This window comes from Bombina bombina, chromosome 2 (genome assembly GCF_027579735.1).
Source record: "Bombina bombina isolate aBomBom1 chromosome 2, aBomBom1.pri, whole genome shotgun sequence".
Classification (NCBI taxonomy): domain Eukaryota; kingdom Metazoa; phylum Chordata; class Amphibia; order Anura; family Bombinatoridae; genus Bombina; species Bombina bombina.
The window spans coordinates 1,089,670,029-1,089,693,960 of record NC_069500.1 but is presented as its reverse complement, the minus strand read 5'-3'; the positions used below and the strand labels follow the sequence as shown (position 1 = coordinate 1,089,693,960).

Below are 23,932 nucleotides of genomic sequence, written 5' to 3'. Positions count from 1 at the left end.
GATTAGAGCTTGAGCACTTCTTGAGTATTCAAGTGGGTTTCTTGTAAAAAGGCGATAGAGGTACCAATTTTCTTGAGATAGGATATTATCGTTTTCCTTTTGATAGGAGATGTAAGACCTCCTATGTTCCAGGAAGTGAATTTAAAGTGAAGGTAAAATTGACTTGATTTCAATATCTAATTATAATTGTTGCCCTAATTGAATAGTAGTTTCATTCATCACTTTTTTTAATTGTTAGTATAAACTGAGTTTTCACTGTTTATACTTACTTTTTTTCCCTTCGTAAATTCAACCCGTACTTTTTTATATATTTTTTATGTCAGGTCACGTTTTTGTAGCAGCCTATTGAAATTCTGGCCGTTAGGCGGCCGTCAATCTACGTCATCCGCCTCCTGGATGATCTGCGCATGCGTTCAGAAATATTTTCTTGGCTTGCAAGACAAGCGCGCTCTCGCTTTGTTCATGCCTATTGATATTATTGAATAGCCGGCATAATACATGTGTTTCTTCATACAGCACTAATCCTGACGGGCATCACATTTTATTTCAAATTCAGATTAGGGGTATGTGGGTGGTGGGTTGTAATGTTGGGGGGGGGTATTGTGGTGTTTTTTTACAGGCAAAAGAGCTGTTTTCTTTGGGATACGCCCCGCAAAAGGCCCTTTTAAGGGCTGGTAAGGTAAAAGAGCTGTAAACTTTTTATTTTAGAATAGGGTAGGGCATTTTTTTATTTTGGGGGGCTTTGTTATTTTTTTAGGGGGCTTAGAGTAGGTGTAATTAGTTTAAAATTCTTGTAATTTTTTTTTATTTTTTGTAATTTAGTGTTTGTTTTTTGTAATTTAGTTTAGTTGATTTAATTGTAGATAATTGTAGGTAGTTTATTTAATTAATTTATTGATAGTGTATTGTTAGGTTTAATTGTAACTTAGGTTAGGATTTATTTTACAGGTAATTTTGTAATTATTTTAACTAGGTAGCTATTAAATAGTTATTAACTATTTAATAGCTATTGTACCTAGTTAAAATAAATACAAAGTTGCCTGTAAAATAAATATAAATTCTAAAATAGCTACAATATAATTATTATTTATATTGTAGCTATATTAGGGTTTATTTTACAGGTAAGTATTTATCTTTAAATAGGAATAATTTATTTAATAAGATTTATTTTATTTCGTTAGATTTAAATTATATTTAACTTAGGGGGTGTTAGGGTTAGACTTAGCTTTAGGGGTTAATACATTTATTATAGTAGCAGTGAGGTCCGGTCGGCAGATTAGGGGTTAATAAATATAATATAGGGGTCGGCGGTGTTAGGGGCAGCAGATTAGGGGTTCATAGGGATAACGTGGGTTGTGGCGGTGTACGGAGCGGCAGATTAGGGGTTAATAATAATATGCAGGTGTCAACGATAGCGGGAGCGGCAGATTAGGGGTTAATAAGTGTAAGGTTAGGGGTGTTTAGACTCGGGGTACATGTTAGGGTGTTAGGTGCAGACTTAGGAAGTGTTTCCCCATAGGAAACAATGGGGCTGCGTTAGGAGCTGAACGCTGCTTTTTTGCAGGTGTTAGGTTTTTTTTCAGCTCAAACTGCCCCATTGTTTCCTATGGGAGAATCGTGCATGAGCACGTTTTTGAAGCTGGCCTCGTCCGTAAGCAACGCTGGTATTGAGAGTTGAAGTGGCGGTAAATTTGCCTGTACGCTCCCTTTTTGGAGCCTAACGCAGCCCTTCAGAGAACTCTAAATACCAGCGTTGTTTAAAAGGTGCGGGGGGGGGGGGGGGGAAACACGCGTAGCTAACGCACCCCTTCTAACGCAAAACTCTAAATTTAGGCGTTAAATTTTTCAAATATGGCATGTAATTTTAAACAACTTTCCAATTTACTTTTATCAACAATTTTGCTTTGTTCTCTTGGTATTCTAGTTGAAAGCAAACCTAGGAAGGTGCATACGATAATTTCTAAGCCATTGAAGGCCGCCTCTATTTTATTTACTTTTCACAGCAGGGGAGAGCAAGCTCATGTAGGCCATATAGATAGCATTTTGATCACGCTCGTGGCTAGTGGCAGACACTGCACTAATTGGCTAAAATGCAAGTCAATAGATAATAACTAAAAGTCATGTGATTAGGGGAGGTCAGAAGATGCTTAGATACAAGTTAGTCACAGAAGTAAAAAGTGTATTAATATAGCAGTGTTGGTTTTGCAAAACTGGGCAATGGGTAATAAAGGGATTATCTATCTTTATAAACAACAAAAATTCTGGTGTTGACTGTCCCTTTAAAAGCTAGAGCTTAAAGTATAGAAGCCCAGGCACCATCTGCAAAAATGATTGCCCACTATTTGTGCCAATAACAGCTAGTGTAGTGATTTAGCCTTTGATGATAGTAACACAGGAAGCATTTGTTACATTTCTGATCTATGTTTAATTTGCATAAAGGGGGTAAAACAATATCCTAAGTGTCACTGGCACAATTAGGAGCAAACCATTGTACAAAAGGGTTAAAGCTCATTGTGCTACTAATACATAGTGGAGTAGTTTCAACCATGGTTTCCATTATCATACTAAGCAGTGGTTAACTCCCTCTAATTTCCAACCACACTTCTGGCTTTTGACTTGTAATGCAAAATGTTTTAAGATACATTAAGGACTCTTTGCTGCCTCCGACATGGGGCTATATGTCTTAGAAGCCCACACTAGACACACCAATGCGGCACTGAATTTTTGCTTAGGGCCTGATCTAAACCTCTCCACTCTGGCAAGATTATCTAAAAAATGTTTACAAGGGCTCGAGAGTTGTTTGTTTAGTCATTTGAGGTTCTGAATTTGAAGGAGAGACAAGTAATTTACAATAGTATACTAGAAAAATCCCAAAATGTTTGCATGATTTCTGTTCATGCTGGGGAGTTTTTACTCATAAGGTCCTGGTGTGATGATAATTTATTTTATTTTAAGTAAAGCAATAATATGCTCTAAAGAAGATATCCTGGTCAATGTGTGGTATTAGGACTGAGAAAATATATGGTAACGAGATCATTTAGGAACACAAAGTAATCCCTTTAATTTGCTATATAATATCTATCTATCTATCTATCTATCTATATATATATATATATATATACACACACACACACACATATATATATATATATATATACAGGGAGTGCAGAATTATTAGGCAAATGAGTATTTTGACCACATCATCCTCTTTATGCATGTTGTCTTACTCCAAGCTGTATAGGCTCGAAAGCCTACTACCAATTAAGCATATTAGGTGATGTGCATCTCTGTAATGAGAAGGGGTGTGGTCTAATGACATCAACACCCTATATCAGGTGTGCATAATTATTAGGCAACTTCCTTTCCTTTGGCAAAATGGGTCAAAAGAAGGACTTGACAGGCTCAGAAAAGTAAAAAATAGTGAGATATCTTGCAGAGGGATGCAGCACTCTTAAAATTGCAAAGCTTCTGAAGCGTGATCATCGAACAATCAAGCGTTTCATTCAAAATAGTCAACAGGGTCGCAAGAAGCGTGTGGAAAAACCAAGGCGCAAAATAACTGCCCATGAACTGAGAAAAGTCAAGCGTGCAGCTGCCAAGATGCCACTTGCCACCAGTTTGGCCATATTTCAGAGCTGCAACATCACTGGAGTGCCCAAAAGCACAAGGTGTGCAATACTCAGAGACATGGCCAAGGTAAGAAAGGCTGAAAGACGACCACCACTGAACAAGACACACAAGCTGAAACGTCAAGACTGGGCCAAGAAATATCTCAAGACTGATTTTTCTAAAGTTTTATGGACTGATGAAATGAGAGTGAGTCTTGATGGGCCAGATGGATGGGCCCGTGGCTGGATTGGTAAAGGGCAGAGAGCTCCAGTCCAACTCAGACGCCAGCAAGGTGGAGGTGGAGTACTGGTTTGGGCTGGTATCATCAAAGATGAGCTTGTGGGGCCTTTTCGGGTTGAGGATGGAGTCAAGCTCAACTCCCAGTCCTACTGCCAGTTTCTGGAAGACACCTTCTTCAAGCAGTGGTACAGGAAGAAGTCTGCATCCTTCAAGAAAAACATGATTTTCATGCAGGACAATGCTCCATCACACGCGTCCAAGTACTCCACAGCGTGGCTGGCAAGAAAGGGTATAAAAGAAGAAAATCTAATGACATGGCCTCCTTGTTCACCTGATCTGAACCCCATTGAGAACCTGTGGTCCATCATCAAATGTGAGATTTACAAGGAGGGAAAACAGTACACCTCTCTGAACAGTGTCTGGGAGGCTGTGGTTGCTGCTGCACGCAATGTTGATGGTGAACAGATCAAAACACTGACAGAATCCATGGATGGCAGGCTTTTGAGTGTCCTTGCAAAGAAAGGTGGCTATATTGGTCACTGGTTTGTTTTTGTTTTGTTTTTGAATGTCAGAAATGTATATTTGTGAATCTTGAGATGTTATATTGGTTTCACTAGGAAAAATAAATAATTGAAATGGGTATATATTTGTTTTTTGTTAAGTTGCCTAATAATTATGCACAGTAATAGTCACCTGCACACACAGATATCCCCCTAAAATAGCTATAACTAAAAACAAACTAAAAACTACTTCCAAAACTATTCAGCTTTGATATTAATGAGTTTTTTGGGTTCATTGAGAACATGGTTGTTGTTCAATAATAAAATTAATCCTCAAAAATACAACTTGCCTAATAATTCTGCACTCCCTGTATATATATATATATATATATATATATATATATATAGAGAGAGAGAGAGAGAGAGAGAGAAAGAAAATAACTCATTGTGTGGTTCATTAACAAATCTAGACAGGCCAGAAGGCTTGTTTTACCCACAGAAAACCTCTGAATTACATTGTTTCCAATGCAGCAAAGGATTCTGGGTAAGCTATGCAAATTTGGTTCACAATGACACACCTTTTTACTTCAAGTCTGCTTTTCAGCAGAATCCCTTTACTCCAAAGTATCGCTGTTCACACAACTTATAAACTTAGCTAGGGTTAGTGCTGTGATTCATAACCATCCCAGGACATACTGTTTCATAGTTATTGCTACTCATCAGCTGGGAGAAGGTTTGAATCACTGCTGGGTGAAGTTGATTCCGGGCAAAATACAACATTTAAAATTAGGGGGAGGTAAAATGTGAGTTTAAAATCCTCACTACGCACAAATTATAGAGAAAATAACTCATTGTGTAGTTCATTAACAAACCTAGACAGGCCAGAAGCTTGTTTTACCAACAGAAAACCTCTGAATTACATTGTTTCCAATGCAGCAAATGATTTTGGGCAAGATATGCAAATTAGGTTCACAATGACACACCTTTTTACTTCAAGTCTGCTTTTCAGCAGATTCCCTTTACGCCAAAGTATCGCTTTTCACACAGCTTATAAACTTAGCTAGGGTTAGTGCCTTCTGGTCTGTCTAGATTTGTTAATGAACTACATGTGATATATCACATGACTAAGGGGACTGCCCTGAAACGTTGTGTTTTGTACATGATCCCCATGTTTGAATAATAAAGGGATTTTTATGCTGACACCTCATTGCTGTTTTTTTTTTCTATGTGGATGGTGGGCTTGACAGTGGCCCACAGACGTGTCAGTACACCTGGTTTTAGTGCTGGTCCTTTTTTGGATTTTGTCCCTATTTTGTGGAACTTACTGCCTCGCTCCACAAGACTCTCTCCTAGTTTTTAAAGTTTAAGCGCTCTTTAAAGACTCTACTGTTGAGGGAGGCATACCTTTCTAACCTCAATTCCTCTTCTCCTTTGTTAAACCCTTGAACACCTTAGCACAGGGTTCTTCAAACCATAGGTCAGGACCCATTTCTAGGTCGCAACACCATGGTAACTGGGTCGTGAATTATGTGTGCTGTAGCAGAGTGTGTGTTATTTTCTTTTACACCTTCAAGTTTGGCTACTATAAGGAATAAATTAGGCACACATTTTAGTCACTTTGCCAAAAATTACATGTAAGCCTACAAACCCAATTGTTTGTAGATCATCTTTATGAGAGCTGATTTACAACAGTTCAACTCTTGGCAGGGCCCTCTACCCACTTGTTCCCTATAAATGTTACCTGCATTTCATACTTAGGTTTATAGCGCTGCCGAACCTTCTGGTGCTGTACATATAACTGATGATGATGATTAACTATTCCAAAGAGTTTTATGAGCAGGAGTTTTTGGACTTAATACTAACAGCAAAGGTTAAATGGTTAATTTAAAATAAAGTACAAAAAAAAAATACATTTGGGATCATGGCTTTGTTTACACACAGTAAATATATTTCAAGATACAAAACCACTGTCAGATCCCCGTCATTGCGGATCAGGAGAGTACTTTTAAATAAAGCAGTATAACCTTTAGGCGTTTCAATTGCCCAAATAGTGGCTCACTAGAATATTGTTACTAATGTGACATTAACTGAACATGCAATATAGTTACTTCAACTGCAAACAGGAACTTTCTATTCAGCTAATTTAGGACAAGTAATTTGAGAATAAGAACTAATAGCAAACATGGTCCATTAAGTGAAACTGGAATATACTAATAATAAGAAAATGCAAAAAGACTGGAAATGTTCGTTTTTGTTATTTCCATAAAGTTTAATATCCTTGCTCTTAAAATCAAGAAGAAAAAACATTGCAACCAAACAGTCTGCAGTTTTTAAAGTGCTATTTTGGAAAGTTTTTTTACTTTTAGTCCCTTTAATGTTTGAATTGGTTACAACAGACTGCTGTGCAATAGCCCTTTTTGGCAGAAAAGGGGTTAAACCAGAATACTTTTTAATCATACGTTATTGGCATAATAAAACATGCTACTACTGCAACAAGTGATGAAATCAGTTAAAATTTCAGTTTATTTTTTGTTCTATTAAAAATGGAAAATACAACTCACTCAACCCAGTCGGCAAGGTCACCGCTATCTGTAATAAGATGATTGTTTTCATCAGCAGCCGGGCTTGTGTAGCTTGTGGTTGGGGTCAGTGACTGGGGAGAAAGGGAATCCAAGCTGCCGGTAGGTGTGTCGTCTTTTGTAGAGCTGTGATTTTCAACTGGAAGGGTATAAATTATATTGTAATCCATGAATAAATTTAACAAGAAAATAAAAAAATATAATTTTTTTCTATACATAAAGAATAATGCTAGAACAGTTAATTAAGTTGTTAAAAAACAAATACATTACTGTTGATTATTCTAACTCGTTAATTAGTAAAAGCATTATATGTTTATTGTTAGTTACTCCGGCACAGTAAACAAATAATTTATTAAGCACTTTATGACATTATCCTAAAGCATAACATGTAATCAGTATTTTTCAACCTGCATTGTTAATTACTATGTGCTTGACATTTCCCGGTCACATACAGATAACGATAATCATCAAGACTAGTTTGCATTAGAAAATGACAAAGATATATTTCCTGTACTATGCTGGTGTTTGTTCATACTGTTAAAGATCATGTAGAAAAGGAGTATCTGTTTCACTGGATATTAAAGAAGAAAGGCAGCAAAACGGCAACTGTGTAATATAGTTCTAAAGGTTGACAAAAAAGTAAAAAGGAAATAATTTTGTGAAAACAATTCAGTTTCTGTAGAACAGACTACTGTGAATAAGCTTCACCGGTTACTGTGAAAACCTCTTAACGACATAGAATGATATAAAAGCATAAAGCAGTGGTTATTCTGCAGCTGGGCAGTGCCAGGTAGCCACTAATAATTGAATACTCTTCCTATCTGGTTATATTCTAAAAATAAAGGCAGAGGCTGAGAACTTTTTTAAAACTAATGAGCCACACAGAAAATATTTTAGGAGCAATTTTCCCCTGGTTCCTAAGATTTGTGAAGCCCTGGTCTAAGGGTTTAGAACTGCAAATCAAAATGTCAGCTTATAATTGAAGAACTATCAATAAAGCACCAATAAATACATAACGTATTCGTATACTGTATATCCTGTTTGGCTACAGGAACCATAACTGATAACAGAGACCAACAGACAGAAATCGTTCAGCCTTGGACAATGTATTTTAGCTAGCAGCTATCTGTATTTTAAAGGGAAGCTTCATGTGACTCATGCTATTTAAGTATAATTTAATAGCTAGTCTGTAGTGCCCTACTCAGCATTACAGGATCCTTGTTTTAGTATGTGCTTTTGTGTTTTTAGCGTGGCTATCATCACTGGTAGACATGGTGAACCTGCCTGCAAACTGTGTTCACATTATCTGCCTATAGTACCTGCTTGACTATGACAGTGGCTGTTCATCTGTGTGCAATACTTGCAGGTCCATTATGGGCCAGATAACAACTGGAGAGGTATTTAACACTCCCGAGAAAATTCAGCAAGAAGTAACCATTTTGCGCGTGTTGGGTAGCGCTCGTAATACAAGTTGCAAGTAAAACGATGAGTGCAAAAAGCCAAAGTTAGGATATTGCACACACATTAATGATTCCCCCATAGAAGTCAATGGAGCAAAATTGCATGCATAAGTTAGACCCAACATGAAAATATGAATATTTCACATTCCAGTGATCTTCAGATAGCAGAATATGTTCTATTTTTTCTTAAATACATACAGTATTTCTACATATATATGATGATATTTTGGTACAATATAGATCTATACCTATATATATATATATATATATATATATGTATGTGTGTGTGTGTGTGCATATATAGGTATAGCTATATACAGATATATATCTATTTAAAAATACATAGAACATATTCTGCTATGTTCAAAACATTGGAATGTAAATATATACATTAAATACACAGTATATATATATATATACACACACACACACACACACACACACACACACAACACTCTATGTTAAAGTCCTTTGCATGCCTTGTTTCTTTGTCTTTATAACTTTTTAGTGCAATGTTTTTTTAAAATATTATTATTAGATGGTGTTATCATGAGTGTGACTGTACTTTGTAATGTACTTTTTATGTGTTTTGTGACACTTTTTCGTTTCACAAAACATTTATCATAGCTCTGAGGACACGGTAAGCACTCTAGCACAAATCGCAATTGCACTTACGCGTTCACTTTCAACGTGTAATATGAGCACTAAACCCGCAATAAACCCCTTTTCACTTGCCTAACTGTTAGCGTGCCACTCGTAATCCGGCCCTATGTGTCTAAACTACCTGCTATCTGTTTCTACTACCTACTAGCCCATTAACCACCTACAGTACATCCTTGCTCATTATAGGCTAGATTACTAAGGGAAGACAATCAATAGCGCAGGGTGCATTATCGTGTCCATTGAGGTGGTAAAGTTTGGAAACTGGTGCTAACATATCTCTGTAGATTTTAATAGAGATAAATGTTTTTATCACTAGTTTCTACATTTACCACATTAATGAAAACTAGGCCTTGAATGGTTAAAAATGTTAACGAAAGCATCTTAATGTGGAAAAACTATTTTAGTATGTCTTATACTTTGACAGATAGCACAGAGCGGTTTTAGCATGCTTATTGTGCTCATAATACAAGTGGTATTTCGGACTGAGCTTCATAGGCGGTATCAGACTGATATACTTCAGGAAAGTTCTCCTCTGAGAAAAGCACAATTAGTCTAAAAGAAGCTACTCCCAGGTGGTAACCGTGAAATAGAACAAGTCACAGAGCTGTTTGTTCCTGGCAGGCTGCTTCTTTTTCTGTATGTATTTGTATTATGACCCTGGGGAAAGTCTCTGAAAGGGTGATGGGGGAAACCAGACATGGACTTACTTCCCAATGTGCTTAGAGGGTTATATCTGAACCTCACGGATGAGGCCCAAAATAGGCCGAAACGATTGTCTGGGGTTCCCATGTTCAGAGGAGAATTGCCTGGTATTTTGGGGCTGACTGACCTTGTTAGGTGGGATCAGACTGATATACTTCAGGAAAGTTCTCCTCTGGGAAAAGAACAATTGGGCTAAAAGAAGCTACTCCCATGTGGTTACCGGGTCATAGAACAAGCCACTGAGCTGTTGTTCGTTCCTGTCAGACTGCTTCTCTTTCTGTATGTATTCAAACTAAAATACAGCTTTAAAAAGTGGACCCGGAGGAAACCGTTATTTATTGATAGTTTGCATAACACAACACACGAAAATGTTATGGAAATTAAGGAATTAAGTTATAATTAGACTTAATACTTAGGAAACAAAGGTTTAATAATGTGATAAAGAGTGTCTTGAGAAAGGCCTGACACTGGCCGAAACGCGTAGACACTGGTAAGCCTTATTCTATTTGTGTTTTTATTTTGTACAATCTACACTATCTACATTTCTGTTTTTTAGGAGGGACCATGTCTGTATACTAGTTTACCACTAGGCACATTTCCTCACACTCTTTGGGATATTCTCTACAATCAAAACTAAATTTTGGAAACGTATATCCATCAAGGGGAATAGGATAACAACAGGATTTCACTTTTGGATTTTCCCATAAGACTTTAATTGTGACATTTCACTTTCATCAAATTTGACTATCTATATATTTTTTGCATTTATATTTTTATTGTGATTTTTATTGTTATTGTTACCATATTATTTCATCACACTTTTTGGAATCACATTTTTTGAATCACGTTGGATTGTGGCAAGGCCCCTTGCCAATTGTTTATTGTTATTTTATATTTTCTTGATTGTTTATACATAATCACGCATCCTTTTTCACACTCCTCATCTACCAAAATCACTTAGGTGAGAGACTGATCTCACTTAGGTGTGAGCTTGATCTCACGGTCTGTATTTATACATCCCACATTAGATTGCCACTGCACCCTTTGGAGTATACACAGTTTGGGTCCAGGCCAGCATCCTAAATCGATAGGATTGTGTACCCATCACAATTAGGTTTACCTCCTCATTGTTTAAACTGTGACATTTTATTATCATTGTGCTACATATTGAATTATATATTGTAAAAACCATCATGGATCCATGAATTATTGGTTTATATTGTAATCATTGTATTTTATGTATATTCTCAATTTTAATTGTATTAAACCCATTTTTATTTAATACGTGTCATACCTGCCATTTGCTTAGTTGGCGCCTAGGCCCTTTCATCACAAAGGTTTAATAATGGAAAGACGATTTTGGGGGGAATTTGATATATGACAAGGAGCAAGACTGGGAAGGTCAAATGTTTATGAGCGTTTATATATATATATATATATATATATATATATCCAAAAGCAGGCATACACAGGTAACTGTTTAAGTAACAAAAGCCTTTAATCCAGAAGGATAATACAAAATCGCTTGTTGCCAAACGTTTCAGCTCGCACAGGAGCTTTCTTGTGTGTATGTATACACATACATACACACACACACATATATATATATATATATATATAACACATAGAAACACCCAGCACTCACCAGCTAGCTCACAGCTAAGATAAAATCGCAACTGGAAAGGTTAGTCACCGCATCTGGCCAAATGGGAAAACTCAGGCACCACGTCAAGGTCCTGAGTCCCTAACACAGCCACACCATCATGCGAGCTCACAAAGCCAAACAAACTGAGAACAAAGAAGGGGTGCACAGGTGGATGTAATCACCCATAGAAAATACAAAACATGGAAGGGAACTGCACTCCAAGACCGGATAAGGTATACATCCTGTGACTCAGCAACATCCAGCCCTGGGTGCTAAATAGCACTCCAAAAAAGCTGTGATGTCACCAGAGCCACAGGCAGTTAACCCCAGTCCGGAATGGGTGCAAGAAACAAGGGGGATTACAAATAAAAAGTAATACAACACATAGAAACACCCAGCACTCACCAGCTAGCTCACAGCTAAGATAAAATCGCAACTGGAAAGGTTAGTCACTGCATCTGGCCAAATGGGAAAGCTCAGGCACCACGTCAAGGTCCTTTCCATTGCCTGAGTCCCTAACACAGCCACACCATCATGCGAGCTCACAAAGCCAAACAAACTGAGAACAAAGAAGGGGTGCACAGGTGGATGTAATCACCCATAGAAAATACAAAACATGGAAGGGAACTGCACTCCAAGACCGGATCAGGTACACATCCTGTGACTCAGCAACATCTAGCCCTGGGTGCTAAATAGCACTCCAAAAAAGCTGTGATGTCACCAGAGCCACAGGCAGTTAACCCCAGTCCGGAATGGGTGCAAGAAACAAGGGGGATTACAAATAAAAAGTAATACAACACATAGAAACACCCAGCACTCACCAGCTAGCTCACAGCTAAGATAAAATCGCACTTTAGTATTTAGTTTTAAATAGGAATAATTTATTTAATTCTAGTAATTTTATTTAGATTTATTAAAAATAGATTTAAGTTAGGGGGGTGTTAGGGTTAGACTTAGGTTTAGGGGTTAATACATTTAATATAGTAGCGGCGACGTTTGCAGCGGAAGATTAGGGGTTAATACATTTAATATAGTTGCGGCGACGTTGGGGGGGCAGATTAGGGGTTAATAAATATAATGTAGGTGGCGGCGATGTCCGGTCGGCAGATTAGGGGTTAAATAATTTTATTATAGTGTTTGTGATGTGGGGGGGCCTCGGTTTAGGGGTTAATAGGTAGTTTATGGGTGTTAGTGTACTTTTTAGCACTGTAGTTAAGAGGTTTATGTTCCGGCGTTAGCCCATAAAACTCTTAACTACTGACTTTTATATGTGGTAGGAGTCTTGGAGGTAGAGGCTGTACCGCTCACTTCTTCCAAGACTTGTAATACCAGCGTTAGGCAAATCCCATTAAAAAGATAGGATACACAATTGATGTAAGGGGATTTGCGGTATGGAAAAGTCGCAGAAGAAAATTGAGCGGTACACCTGTACCTGCCAGACTTGTAATACCAGCGGGCGTTAAAAAGCAGCGTTAGAACCCCTTAACGCTGCTTTGTAAGGCTAACGCCGAACTCGTAATCTAGCTAAATGTATTCTAGAAGTTTTCTGTGGGAAAAACAAGCCTTCTGGCCTGTCTAGATTTGTTAAGTAACTACACAACGAGTAATTTTCTGTATATTTTATGCGTAGTGGAGGATTTTAAACTCACATTTTACCTCCCCCTAATTTTAAATGTTGTTGCATATATATATATATATATATATATATATATATATACACACATACATACACACACACACACATATATATATATATGTACTCATACACACACACATATACATACATACACACACACACATATATGTGTACTCATACACACACACACATATATACATACATACATACATACACACACATATATATGTGTACTCATACATACACACACACACACATATATACATACATACATACATACACACACATATATATATATATATATATATATATATATATAAATATACACACATATATATGTATATACATATATGTGTGTGTGTCATGTAAGACAATTAACACACTGTACTTATAATTAAGGCCTGTGGGGCCTTAAATGCTACTTAAGTAGCTGCAGTCTTAGGATCCTTGAGGTGGCAGAGTTAAATTATCCACACAGAATTTGCTCCGGCAATGATAATCATACATGATTAAGAGCCTGGTGTGGCTTGAAACGTTGTAACTGTTTGTTTGGGACCCTATGTGAAATAAAGGTCTTTTAAGAAAACTTGGTGGCTGGAATACTCTTTGAATCTGGATTGACTGGGACCTGGCAAGTCCGTTTTATTCCGTGCCCCACTGAAAAAGCAAAGGTGTGCTGTTTCTTCAAAATTATTTGTGGTGCAAGAAGGGGCTTATCAGACTATCTCTCAGTAGATGTAACTTGCAATTATTGTAAAAAAAAAAAAAAAAAGGTTCGGGCTTGCAGTGACTAAGGATTTAGCCAAACATGCCAACGTTAAAAAAATTACCAATGTATTATAACAGAGAGCGCACAAATGAAACTTAAAAATCTCCAGACTACTCACAGACAGACAGGCACCTATATAATATAATACACATATAATATTATACCTTTATTCTAGTATCTAGATAGTTATTTATTTGGTGTAAATCAGTATTCATTATTTTTTAGGATGCTTGTTATATCTCATGAATATTAACATAAGTTGTGATATCAGTTTTAGTTTATAATTTTGGAGTCCTATTCAGACTGTCCTATCATATCATTATTTACTCTTTTGCTTCATTCTTTTGTGCCAACAAAGTATTTCTTGGAGTTGCCCTATAGGCCTTTTTCAACAGTTTTCTCGGATATCCCCTTTCTTTGAATCTCATCATGAGGTCTCTAGCTCTTATCTTGAAAGCTTTCAAATCTGAGCAATTTCTTCGAATTCTTAGGAATTCTCCAACTGGCACAGCTCGCTTAGTAGCATGGTGGTGACTGCTCTCATACTGTAATAAAGCGTTGGTTGAGGTTTCCATCCTAGATAGATCAGTGACTACATTATTCTCAGGACCTCTAGTTATTTTTAAGTCCAGGAATTCAATTTAATTGTACTCAAACTTGAGAATCAATTTCAGGTTCATGTCATTGATGTTGAGTGTCTCTATGAATTTGCTTAATAATGAGGGCTCTCCTTGCCACAGGATGAACAGATCATCAATATATCGGAGTCACATTAGATCAGTATACCTAGTGTCACTAAAGACTATCTCATGCTCCCAACATCTGAGATATATATTGGCGCAGGTGGGGGCACATGCTGTGCCCATAGCGGTTCCTCTTAGTTGCAAGTAAAACATAAAAAACAAAGTAATAGTAACAGATCAATAAGGAATTGGTTGCATTCCACATTCTGTATATCTTGCCTTACATCCATAGTCATGTTGGATAGAAGTATATAGCGACTCTACATCACAATTCACAAAAAGTGTTTTCTCATCAATTGAGATACCGTCCATCCTGTTTAGGACCTCCATAGTATCCCTCACATATGAGGGAAGGGTCAAGACAATAGACCTTAGTCTCATATCCAAGTATTTACTGGCATTTTCACATAAATTGCCATTCCCTGATACTATGGGTCGTCCAGGTGGTATGTTTCTGTTTTTGTGAATCTTTGGTAAAAAAAGATATAGAGTGGCTGATTTGGGGTTTGTAGTTTGCAAGAATTTAAATTCCTTTACAGATATTATATTCACTGTCTTCACTGACTGAATCAATGCATTGTATTGTTTGTGAAAGATCAATGTGGGATCTTGTGTTAGTCTCCTGTAACATAAGCCATTTTTGAGTTGTCTCAGGGCTTCTAATTTATACATTTCAGTTGGCCATAAGACCACATTTCCCCACTTATCCGAAGGCTTAATCACCACATCTTGCCACATTTGCATGTGTTTAAGTGATTCAATTTCAGCAGGTTTAAGGTTTGAATATGGTTTCTCATATATTTTGGTTATATCCTTTTTTACCAACTTCATATAAATTTCCAATTCAGGTTAATTATTAATTTGGGGCATAAAGTTAGATTTTAGTGTGAGTTTTTTCAGCCATTTCCTATTTGGGTCATTCTGTTCTTCATTCTCAATTAACAACTCTACTAAATCTTGAATGATTTGTTCCTCACTCTGTATTTCCTTTTCAGGAGAATAGATCCTTTTTAAGTGCTTGTTTTCGTATGAAAAGATGTAAGTCCTTAACAACAGCAAAGAGATTCATTTTATTAGTTGGTGAGAATAATAATCCTCTAGATAAGATGCTAATTTCTGTTATCGTGAGTTCCCTTTTTGACAAGTTAATAACTTCTAGATTATCATTTTTTACCATTTTGGTCTCTTTCCCCACTCCTCCCTCTTTGTTTCCCCTGATTGTGGCCTCTGTAGGCCCATCTCCCCCTGTTCCTGAGCGGTCGTTCAGATGGTTTTGTTTCTAAGTCTTTTGCCCCTTCTTTTGTGTCTGTGTGTGGAGTTGGTGTAGGTTCTGTACCTAAAAAATCACTCCCTCTTGTGTCTCTATCTTTTGTTCCTGAGGTCTCAGCCTCAGATGATATGTACTTATGTTCCATACAGACCTAGAATGTTTTCTAATTAAATTACTTAATATTTTCAAACCTTCTTCCCAATTGTGAACATTCTCAATTAATCGCATATTTTCGTTACCAAGATTTGCAAAAGCCCTTTTCATGTCGGCCAGACATTTGTTTTGCTTCCATTAGATTAATGCCTGCCATGGTAGTAGAGGTGTGAAACACAATGTGTATATGTATAATATACTTAATACAGTTCTAAATACCTATAGTATAAGTATAGCTTCCTAAAGGGGGGACAACCAAAAAATATAAGTATATATCAAAAAGATAGGTAATAGAACTAATCTCTTCATCAAAATTAAACTTCATATATTACCCATACACTCATATTTCACAATGGTGTACGGGGGAGGAGCCCTAGTGGTAGATATACAATAGTATCTCAGAAAAAGAAAAAAGAAAACCACTCTCTGGCACACACTTAAAAATATAGGTATATCGGAAAAAAGGGATCCAAAAATAAACTTAACTTTTACTTGCAGATTTTAAAATACACAACATCCTACATAGGATAAATATAAAAAACACATGAGTTTAAAAACAAAGTAGCACTGTCGGGGTGTCTGGATTTAACACAGTATAATGTGTCTATTTAAAGCAATAATCAAAGCAGCTCTCAGTACACAGCATCAAGCAAATTCCAACATTGTCAGAAGCCCATTGTAAGATAGCCACTGAGATAAAAAAATATCCTTAGTAACCTACTGACTATGTTTAGGTGATACCCAGCAAAAGTGGGTGCAGGAAGGGGCTTATCAGACTATCTCTCAGTAGATATTACTTGCAATTATTGTAAAAAAAAGTCCGGGCTTGCAGTGACTAGGGATTTAGCTAAACATACCAAAATTACCAATGTATTATAACAGAGAGCGCACAAATGAAACATAATTATCTCCAGACTACTCACAGACAGGCGAACGCCTAACGCACGTTTCGCCTGGGCTTTTTCAAAGGCGTAGTTTGGACCCAATCATTGGATACCTTTTATTTGCATATTGGCCAATCAAATCGTTAATCCTGGTTTCACACCCTCTAAATGGGCGTCTATGTAGCCGCATCATAGGTCATGTGATCTCATGTCACACTACTCTGTCATAGCTTATGGGCGTATCACACAGATCTATTCATTTGGGAGCCATCCCCTTTCTCTTGCAGTTGTGATCTGTTTATTTCCTGACAACATCTGCATGTCAGTGGTCACATGACACCCTCCATGTCATAGCAGGGGCATGGCTTAGCAGTTACAATTTGTGAATCAAGACGTCCACATAATAAAAATTGAGTTGTACACAGCAGGCATTTAACTCAGTGGGGAGTTTTAATAGTATATACTGGTGTTATGTAATTACTAGTGTGTAGATGTACATTTTGTTGTATAAATATAATGTAGACATATTTTCTTATTATAACATTTGTGTGAAGTGTGTTATTAAGAGTATAGGTTTTTTATACATGGCACTGTATTTTCACTGTATTTTCATTATAGCCACCAGAGCACATAGATTAGTTATATACCTATCTTTTGGATATATACCCGTTTCCTATCACCTATTTTTTTCACCACATCTCTGGTCTCTTTGAAAATCATAGAGATATCTGTAGGTGATATCTCAGCTCATTTATAGCTATCGAAAAAAAAATAAATTCAAACTATTTGGAAATAACTCAATGGAGCAGGTGCTGTTTAACTATAGTCCTTCATGTCAACAAACATGTAATCCTTTTATAAGTTGCATGCCTCAACACAACTGACTGTCAGGGTTAGTGTGATTAATCTCCACGCTTAGAGAGCCTTATAGAGACATAAAAGTATCTATTGAACATTACGACATAGAAAAGAATATTACATTTCAACTTTAAAAGCACAAACTTGTTTTTAAAAAAATGCTAGATCACAGTAGCTACTGGTAATGTCCACTACCCACATCAGTTTGAGATCAGGCTGACAATAAGTGCTACGTCCCATATAAGCTTCGTCTTGAAGTGGATAGGCTTCCAGATAATATTTATCCACTTTGAGAAATCCAAATAATGTAGTGTTTTTTTATTCACTAACAGCATTCTTATAATTAGTGTATCTTTTGCATTCCTGGCAAGAATTACTTGTGTGCTTTTTTGGGTATTTTTATTATGTTATGCCAACAAAACAGAGGTGATGGACTGGCTTTTCCTTTCTTGTGGCATATTCCTCTATGTTACCTTGCAAAACCCCTGCAAAATTCACTTTTCACCCCCCACCTCCTTACTCAATTAATAGGGATCAAAAAGACTCCTATATTGGATAGCGATATATGAGTCCTAAGCCATAAGTAGAAACAGAGTTGTAATTGGTGTGTTTGGGGTATTTTTCAGAAAAAAGTTACAAAATGATTTGTTGTTTATCTGACAGAACTGATGATGGGAAAATAAAACTTCAGATCATATCACTTCTTTGTCAACAGGCAAACTAAAGGATGATAGTATTAAAGGGACATGAAAAAATAAAATATTCATAATTCATTAGGATTGTACGATTAAAAAAATATCCAGTTTATTTCCATTATCAAATTTACATCTCTTAGTAACCATTATTAAAACTAGCTCTCACTAGTGGACTGCGGCTCCTACACAGGCATGCTTTTTAACAAAGGATAACAAGAGATCAAAGCAAATGAGTTAATAATTAATTAGTTAACTTTCAAATAAGTAAATTGGAAAGTTGTTTAAAACTGCATGCTCTATCTGAATTGAAGGTTTAATTTTAACATTACTAGATTTGAATTTCAACAAATGATACCAAAAGATACAGGTAGATTGGATAATAAAGTAAATCTGAAAGTTTTTCTTTTTATGCTTTATCTGAATCATGAAAAATTTATTTTGACTTCAATTACCATGAAAGGTGTAAACAACAATCTAATGGAATGCCTGAAGACACACATATTTACAGGTAGACTTAAAGGACCAGTCAACACAGTAGATTTGCATAATCAACAAATGCAATATAACAAGACAATGCAATAGCACTTAGTCTGAACTTCAAATGAGTAGTAGATTTTTTTTCTGACAATTTTAAAAGTTTTTTTCCCACTCCCCCTGTACCATGTGACAGCCATCAGCCATTCACAAATGCATACACGTACCATGTGACAGCCACCAGCCAATCACAATCAATCAATCAAATTGAAAGCAGCACAAAAGCATACACATACCATGTGATAGCCATCAGCTATTCACAAATGCATACACACTTGCATTCTTGCACATGCTCAGTAGGAGCTGGTGACTCAAAAAGTTTAAATATAAAAAGACTGTGCACATTTAGTTAATGGAAGTAAATTGGAAAGTTGTTTAAAATGGCATGCTCTATCTGAATAATGAAAGTTTAATTTTGATTGAGTGTCCCTTTAAAGACCACTAAATACAGTAGATTTGCATAATCAACAAATGCATAATAAAAAGACAATCCAATAGCACTTAGTCTGAACTTCAGAAGAGTAGAATTTCAAAGTTATGTCTATTTCCACTCCTCCTGTATCATGCAACAGCCATCAGCCAATCACAGATGCATACACATGTATTCTGTGAACTCTTGCACATGCTCAGTAGGAACTGGTGACTCAAAAAGTGTAAATATAAATATATGGTTCCAGCATATGGAAAAGAGCTCAGTAAAACATGAATGCTGAAAAATTATGAAAAATATGGAAATGGAAGATAAATAAAAGCTTGGCATCTACTTCTAATTTATTACAGTAATTTAATCTCCTAGGACAATAAAATATATATAAATGCAAGTGTAACTGGAGCTGCGTGTAACAAATCCTGCTTTTTCAATCCCCCAAATACTGTGTAGTCATTAATAGATTTAGGTCAAAGAGTACCACTAAGCACTCATATATTTTATTGTAACACTTCCTCTAGCTTCCTCATGAGATTTCATCTGGACAATGATTTACTTTTTCACAGAGTTACTCATTTCAATGTACTTGTAAGCGCAGTTCCAAGACCAGAAATCTAATACCTGGCTGACATATTTCCAGGACAACAGCTGGGCAAAAAATATGTTAAATCCAATCATATTTCACACAGAGGTGCCAGGCGGAAAAATATCCATGAAAGGAGCCTTATTGTTTCACTTTCTGCCAGAGATATTTGTATAGTGCAGATAAATTAAATACTGTCATACTCTTAGTTAATTGGCATTCCATTATATCGCATAATTAAATCGCTATTACTCGGCACATATTCTGGCACAAAGCGTATTTCTTTTTCCTTTTTATTTTCAATTATACTGTGTGCCAATCCACTTAAATTCCTCTAAGTCTTCTCCAAATTCCTATTTTCTCTAAATGAATACCCCTTAACTAATATTCCCATATGGATGAACTCCCGCTGCTGTGCCGGATTTATGTACTAATCTATAATATAATTAGTGTAATGCAGGTGTGTTAAATACATGCTAGCTTGATAATGAACTATTTAATGAAGACAGGAGAGGCTATTCTTTGTCACATTTGCAAATAATCAAATTGAAAGCAGCACAAAAGCTATATGTAATGTGATATTGACATAACTAATCAAATAAAAAAATAAAGCTGCTATTGCAAGACAACAAAATTAAAATTTCAAGGCCTGTCTGAATAGAAGTACAAAACATATGCTGTACAAAGGTTAGCTATGTTAAAGGCACAGTATCCACTATGAGATTAAATATAAATAGGGACATGAAACCTAACATTTTCTTTCATGATTCAGATAAAGCATAGAGCATCCTTTGCTGAAGGAGCAGCAACACACTATAGCTAACCAATGAAAACAGACATTTATGTGCAGCCACCAATCAGCCCCTAATACTGCACTGCTGCTCATGAGCATACTTATATATGATTTTCAACAAGCGATATCAAGAGAATTAAGCAAATGAGATAATAGAAGTAAAGTGTAAAGTTGTTTAAAATTGTATGCTCTAGATGAATTAACAAAGAAAACATTTGGGTTATACATAGTAAAATAACTTTGCTATATACTTTCATGACTTATTTTGCACCTGTTCCCTGTAACTTGAAGGGACAGTAAAGCCAAAATTAAATTTTAATAAGTCAGATAGGGCATGCAATTTTAAACAACTTTCCAATTATAGTTTTACCATCAAATTTGCTTTGTTCTTTTGCTATTCTTTGTTGAAAACTAAACCTTGGTAGGCTCATATGCTAATTTCTGAGCCCTTGAAGGTCATCTCTTATCTCATTCTCAATGTATTTTGACAGTTTTTCACAGCTATACAGTACTAATTGATGTGTACCAAATAGATAACATTGTGCTCACTACCTTGGAGTTGCCTAAGAGTCAGCACTGATTGGCTAAAGTGCAAGTCTGTCAAAAGAACTGAGATAAGGGGGCAGTCTGCAGAAGCTTAGACACAAGGTAATCACAGAGGTAAAAAGTTTATTAATATAACAGTGTTGGTTATGCAAAACTAGGGAATGGGTAATAAAGGGATTATCTTTATTTTTAAACAATAAAAATTCTGGAGTAGATTGTCGCTTTAGTTTTGAAAAAAGTGTATTTTCCAGTCCTGAAAACTGAAAGACGACACGCAGGTTTCAAAAGCCTAATCGTGCTACATAGTTGTACTTCATTTGCAATCTGCTATCTAATCATTCCTGCTAAAACAATCAAGATTTAATTAACACAATGATAATGGCAAACCCAGCGGTTTCTAGACTCAAGTCTGGATTAGCTCCTCCACATTAGGTAACTGGTGGATGGATTTTGACCATTAAAAAAAACCAATTGCAGTAAACAAGGTGTTAAACTGTTCTAATAAAATTCATACTTTACTGATATGTTAATCTATTTGAAAGGCTGCCAATAAACGTAAAGAGGTTTTTACTGTACCCTTAAAGGGACATTAAACACTTTAAGATTGTAACATAAAATGATAAACTGTATAAATAAAAAAACTTTGCAATATACTTTCATTGTTTATTTTGTCCCCTTTTCCTGTAATTTTGTTATGAAATTGTAAACTTTTCAGTTCCTGTTAGAAATAGAACTGTAGAACACTTTTATATTCCACACACCCATTGGCTGCACACTCTAGTGAACAATGTATAACTGTCCGTGAAGTAAAAAATAAATAAATATACAGGTAGCCCTCAGTTTACACCGGGGTTAGGTTCCAGAAGGAATGGTTGTAAATCAAAACCGTTGTTAATTGAAACAGTTTATAATGTAAGTCAATGGGAAGTGAGGGAGTAAGGTTCCAGGCCCCTCTCAAAATTGTCATAAGTAAAATCTAATACATTATTTTAAAGCTTTGAAATGAAGACTTTAAATGCTAAACAGTATTCTAAACCTAATAATATAGATTGTATCATCATCAAACTAAGTTTAATGAACAAAAACATTTGCTAAACATCACCTAATAAATAATTACACAACAGATTGTATCATCATCAAACTAAGTTAACTGAACAAAAAACATAATTTATGTAAGAACTTACCTGATAAATTCATTTCCTTCATATTGGCAAGAGTCCATGAACTAGTGACGTATGGGATATACAATCCTACCAGAAGGGGCAAAGTTTCCCAAACCTCAAAATGCCTATAAATACACTCCTCACCACACTCACAATTCTGTTTAACGAATAGCCAAGTAGTGGGGTGATAAAGAAAGGAGTAAAAAGCATCAACAAAGGAATGTGGAAATAATTGTGATTTATACAAAAAATCATAACGACCATGAAAGGGTGGGTCTCATGGACTCTTGCCAATATGAAAAAACATAATTTATGTAAGAACTTACCTGATAAATTCATTTCTTTCATATTAGCAAGAGTCCATGAGCTAGTGACGTATGGGATATACATTCCTACCAGGAGGGGCAAAGTTTCCCAAACCTCAAAATGCCTACAAATACACCCCTCACCACACCCACAAATCAGTTTAACGAATAGCCAAGAAGTGGGGTGATAAGAAAAAAGTGCGAAAGCATAAAAAATAAAGAATTGGAAATAATTGTGCTTTATACAAAAAAATCATAACCACCACAAAAAAAGGGGTGGGCCTCATGGACTCTTGCTAATATGAAAGAAATGAATTTATCAGGTAAGTTCTTACATAAATTATGTTTTCTTTCATGTAATTAGCAAGAGTCCATGAGCTAGTGACGTATGGGATAATGACTACCCAAGATGTGGATCTTTCCACGCAAGAGTCACTAGAGAGGGAGGGATAAAATAAAGACAGCCAATTCCTGCTGAAAATAATCCACACCCAAAATAAAGTTTAAATGAAAACATAAGCAGAAGATTCAAACTGAAATAGCTGCCTGAAGTACTTTTCTACCAAAAAACTGCTTCAGAAGAAGAAAACACATCAAAATGGTAGAATTTAGTAAAAGTATGCAAAGAGGACCAAGTTGCTGCTTTGCAAATCTGATCAACCGAAGCTTCATTCCTAAACGCCCAGGAAGTAGAAACTGACCTAGTAGAATGAGCTGTAATCCTTTGAGGCAGAGTTTTACCCGACTCGACATAAGCATGATGAATTAAAGATTTCAACCAAGATGCCAAAGAAATGGCAGAGGCCTTCTGACCTTTCCTAGAACCGGAAAAGATAACAAATAGACTAGAAGTCTTTCGGAAAGTCTTAGTAGCTTCAACATAATATTTCAAAGCTCTAACCACATCCAAAGAATGCAATGATTTCTCCTTAGAATTCTTAGGAGTAGGACATAATGAAGGAACCACAATCTCTCTACTAATGTTGTTGGAATTCACAACCTTAGGTAAAAATTCAAAAGAAGTTAGCAACACCGCCTTATCCTGATGAAAAATCAAAAAAGGAGACTCACAAGAAAGAGCAGATAATTCAGAAACTCTTCTGGCAGAAGAGATGGCCAAAAGGAACAAAACTTTCCAAGAAAGTAATTTAATATCCAATGAATGCATAGGTTCA

General features: G+C 36.1%; 1 protein-coding gene across 3 annotated transcripts in view; it reads right to left on the bottom strand.

Moving 5' to 3' along the window:
• ARHGAP10 (Rho GTPase activating protein 10) overlaps positions 1 to 23,932 on the bottom strand; it is a 784,460-nt gene that overhangs the window by 136,687 nt on the left and 623,841 nt on the right. For all 3 annotated transcript variants that reach the window (XM_053703724.1, XM_053703722.1, XM_053703725.1), the window contains exon 20: positions 6,911 to 7,067. In XM_053703724.1, coding sequence (XP_053559699.1) covers positions 6,911 to 7,067 — 157 coding nt within the window. The remainder of the gene's footprint in view (positions 1 to 6,910; positions 7,068 to 23,932) is intronic.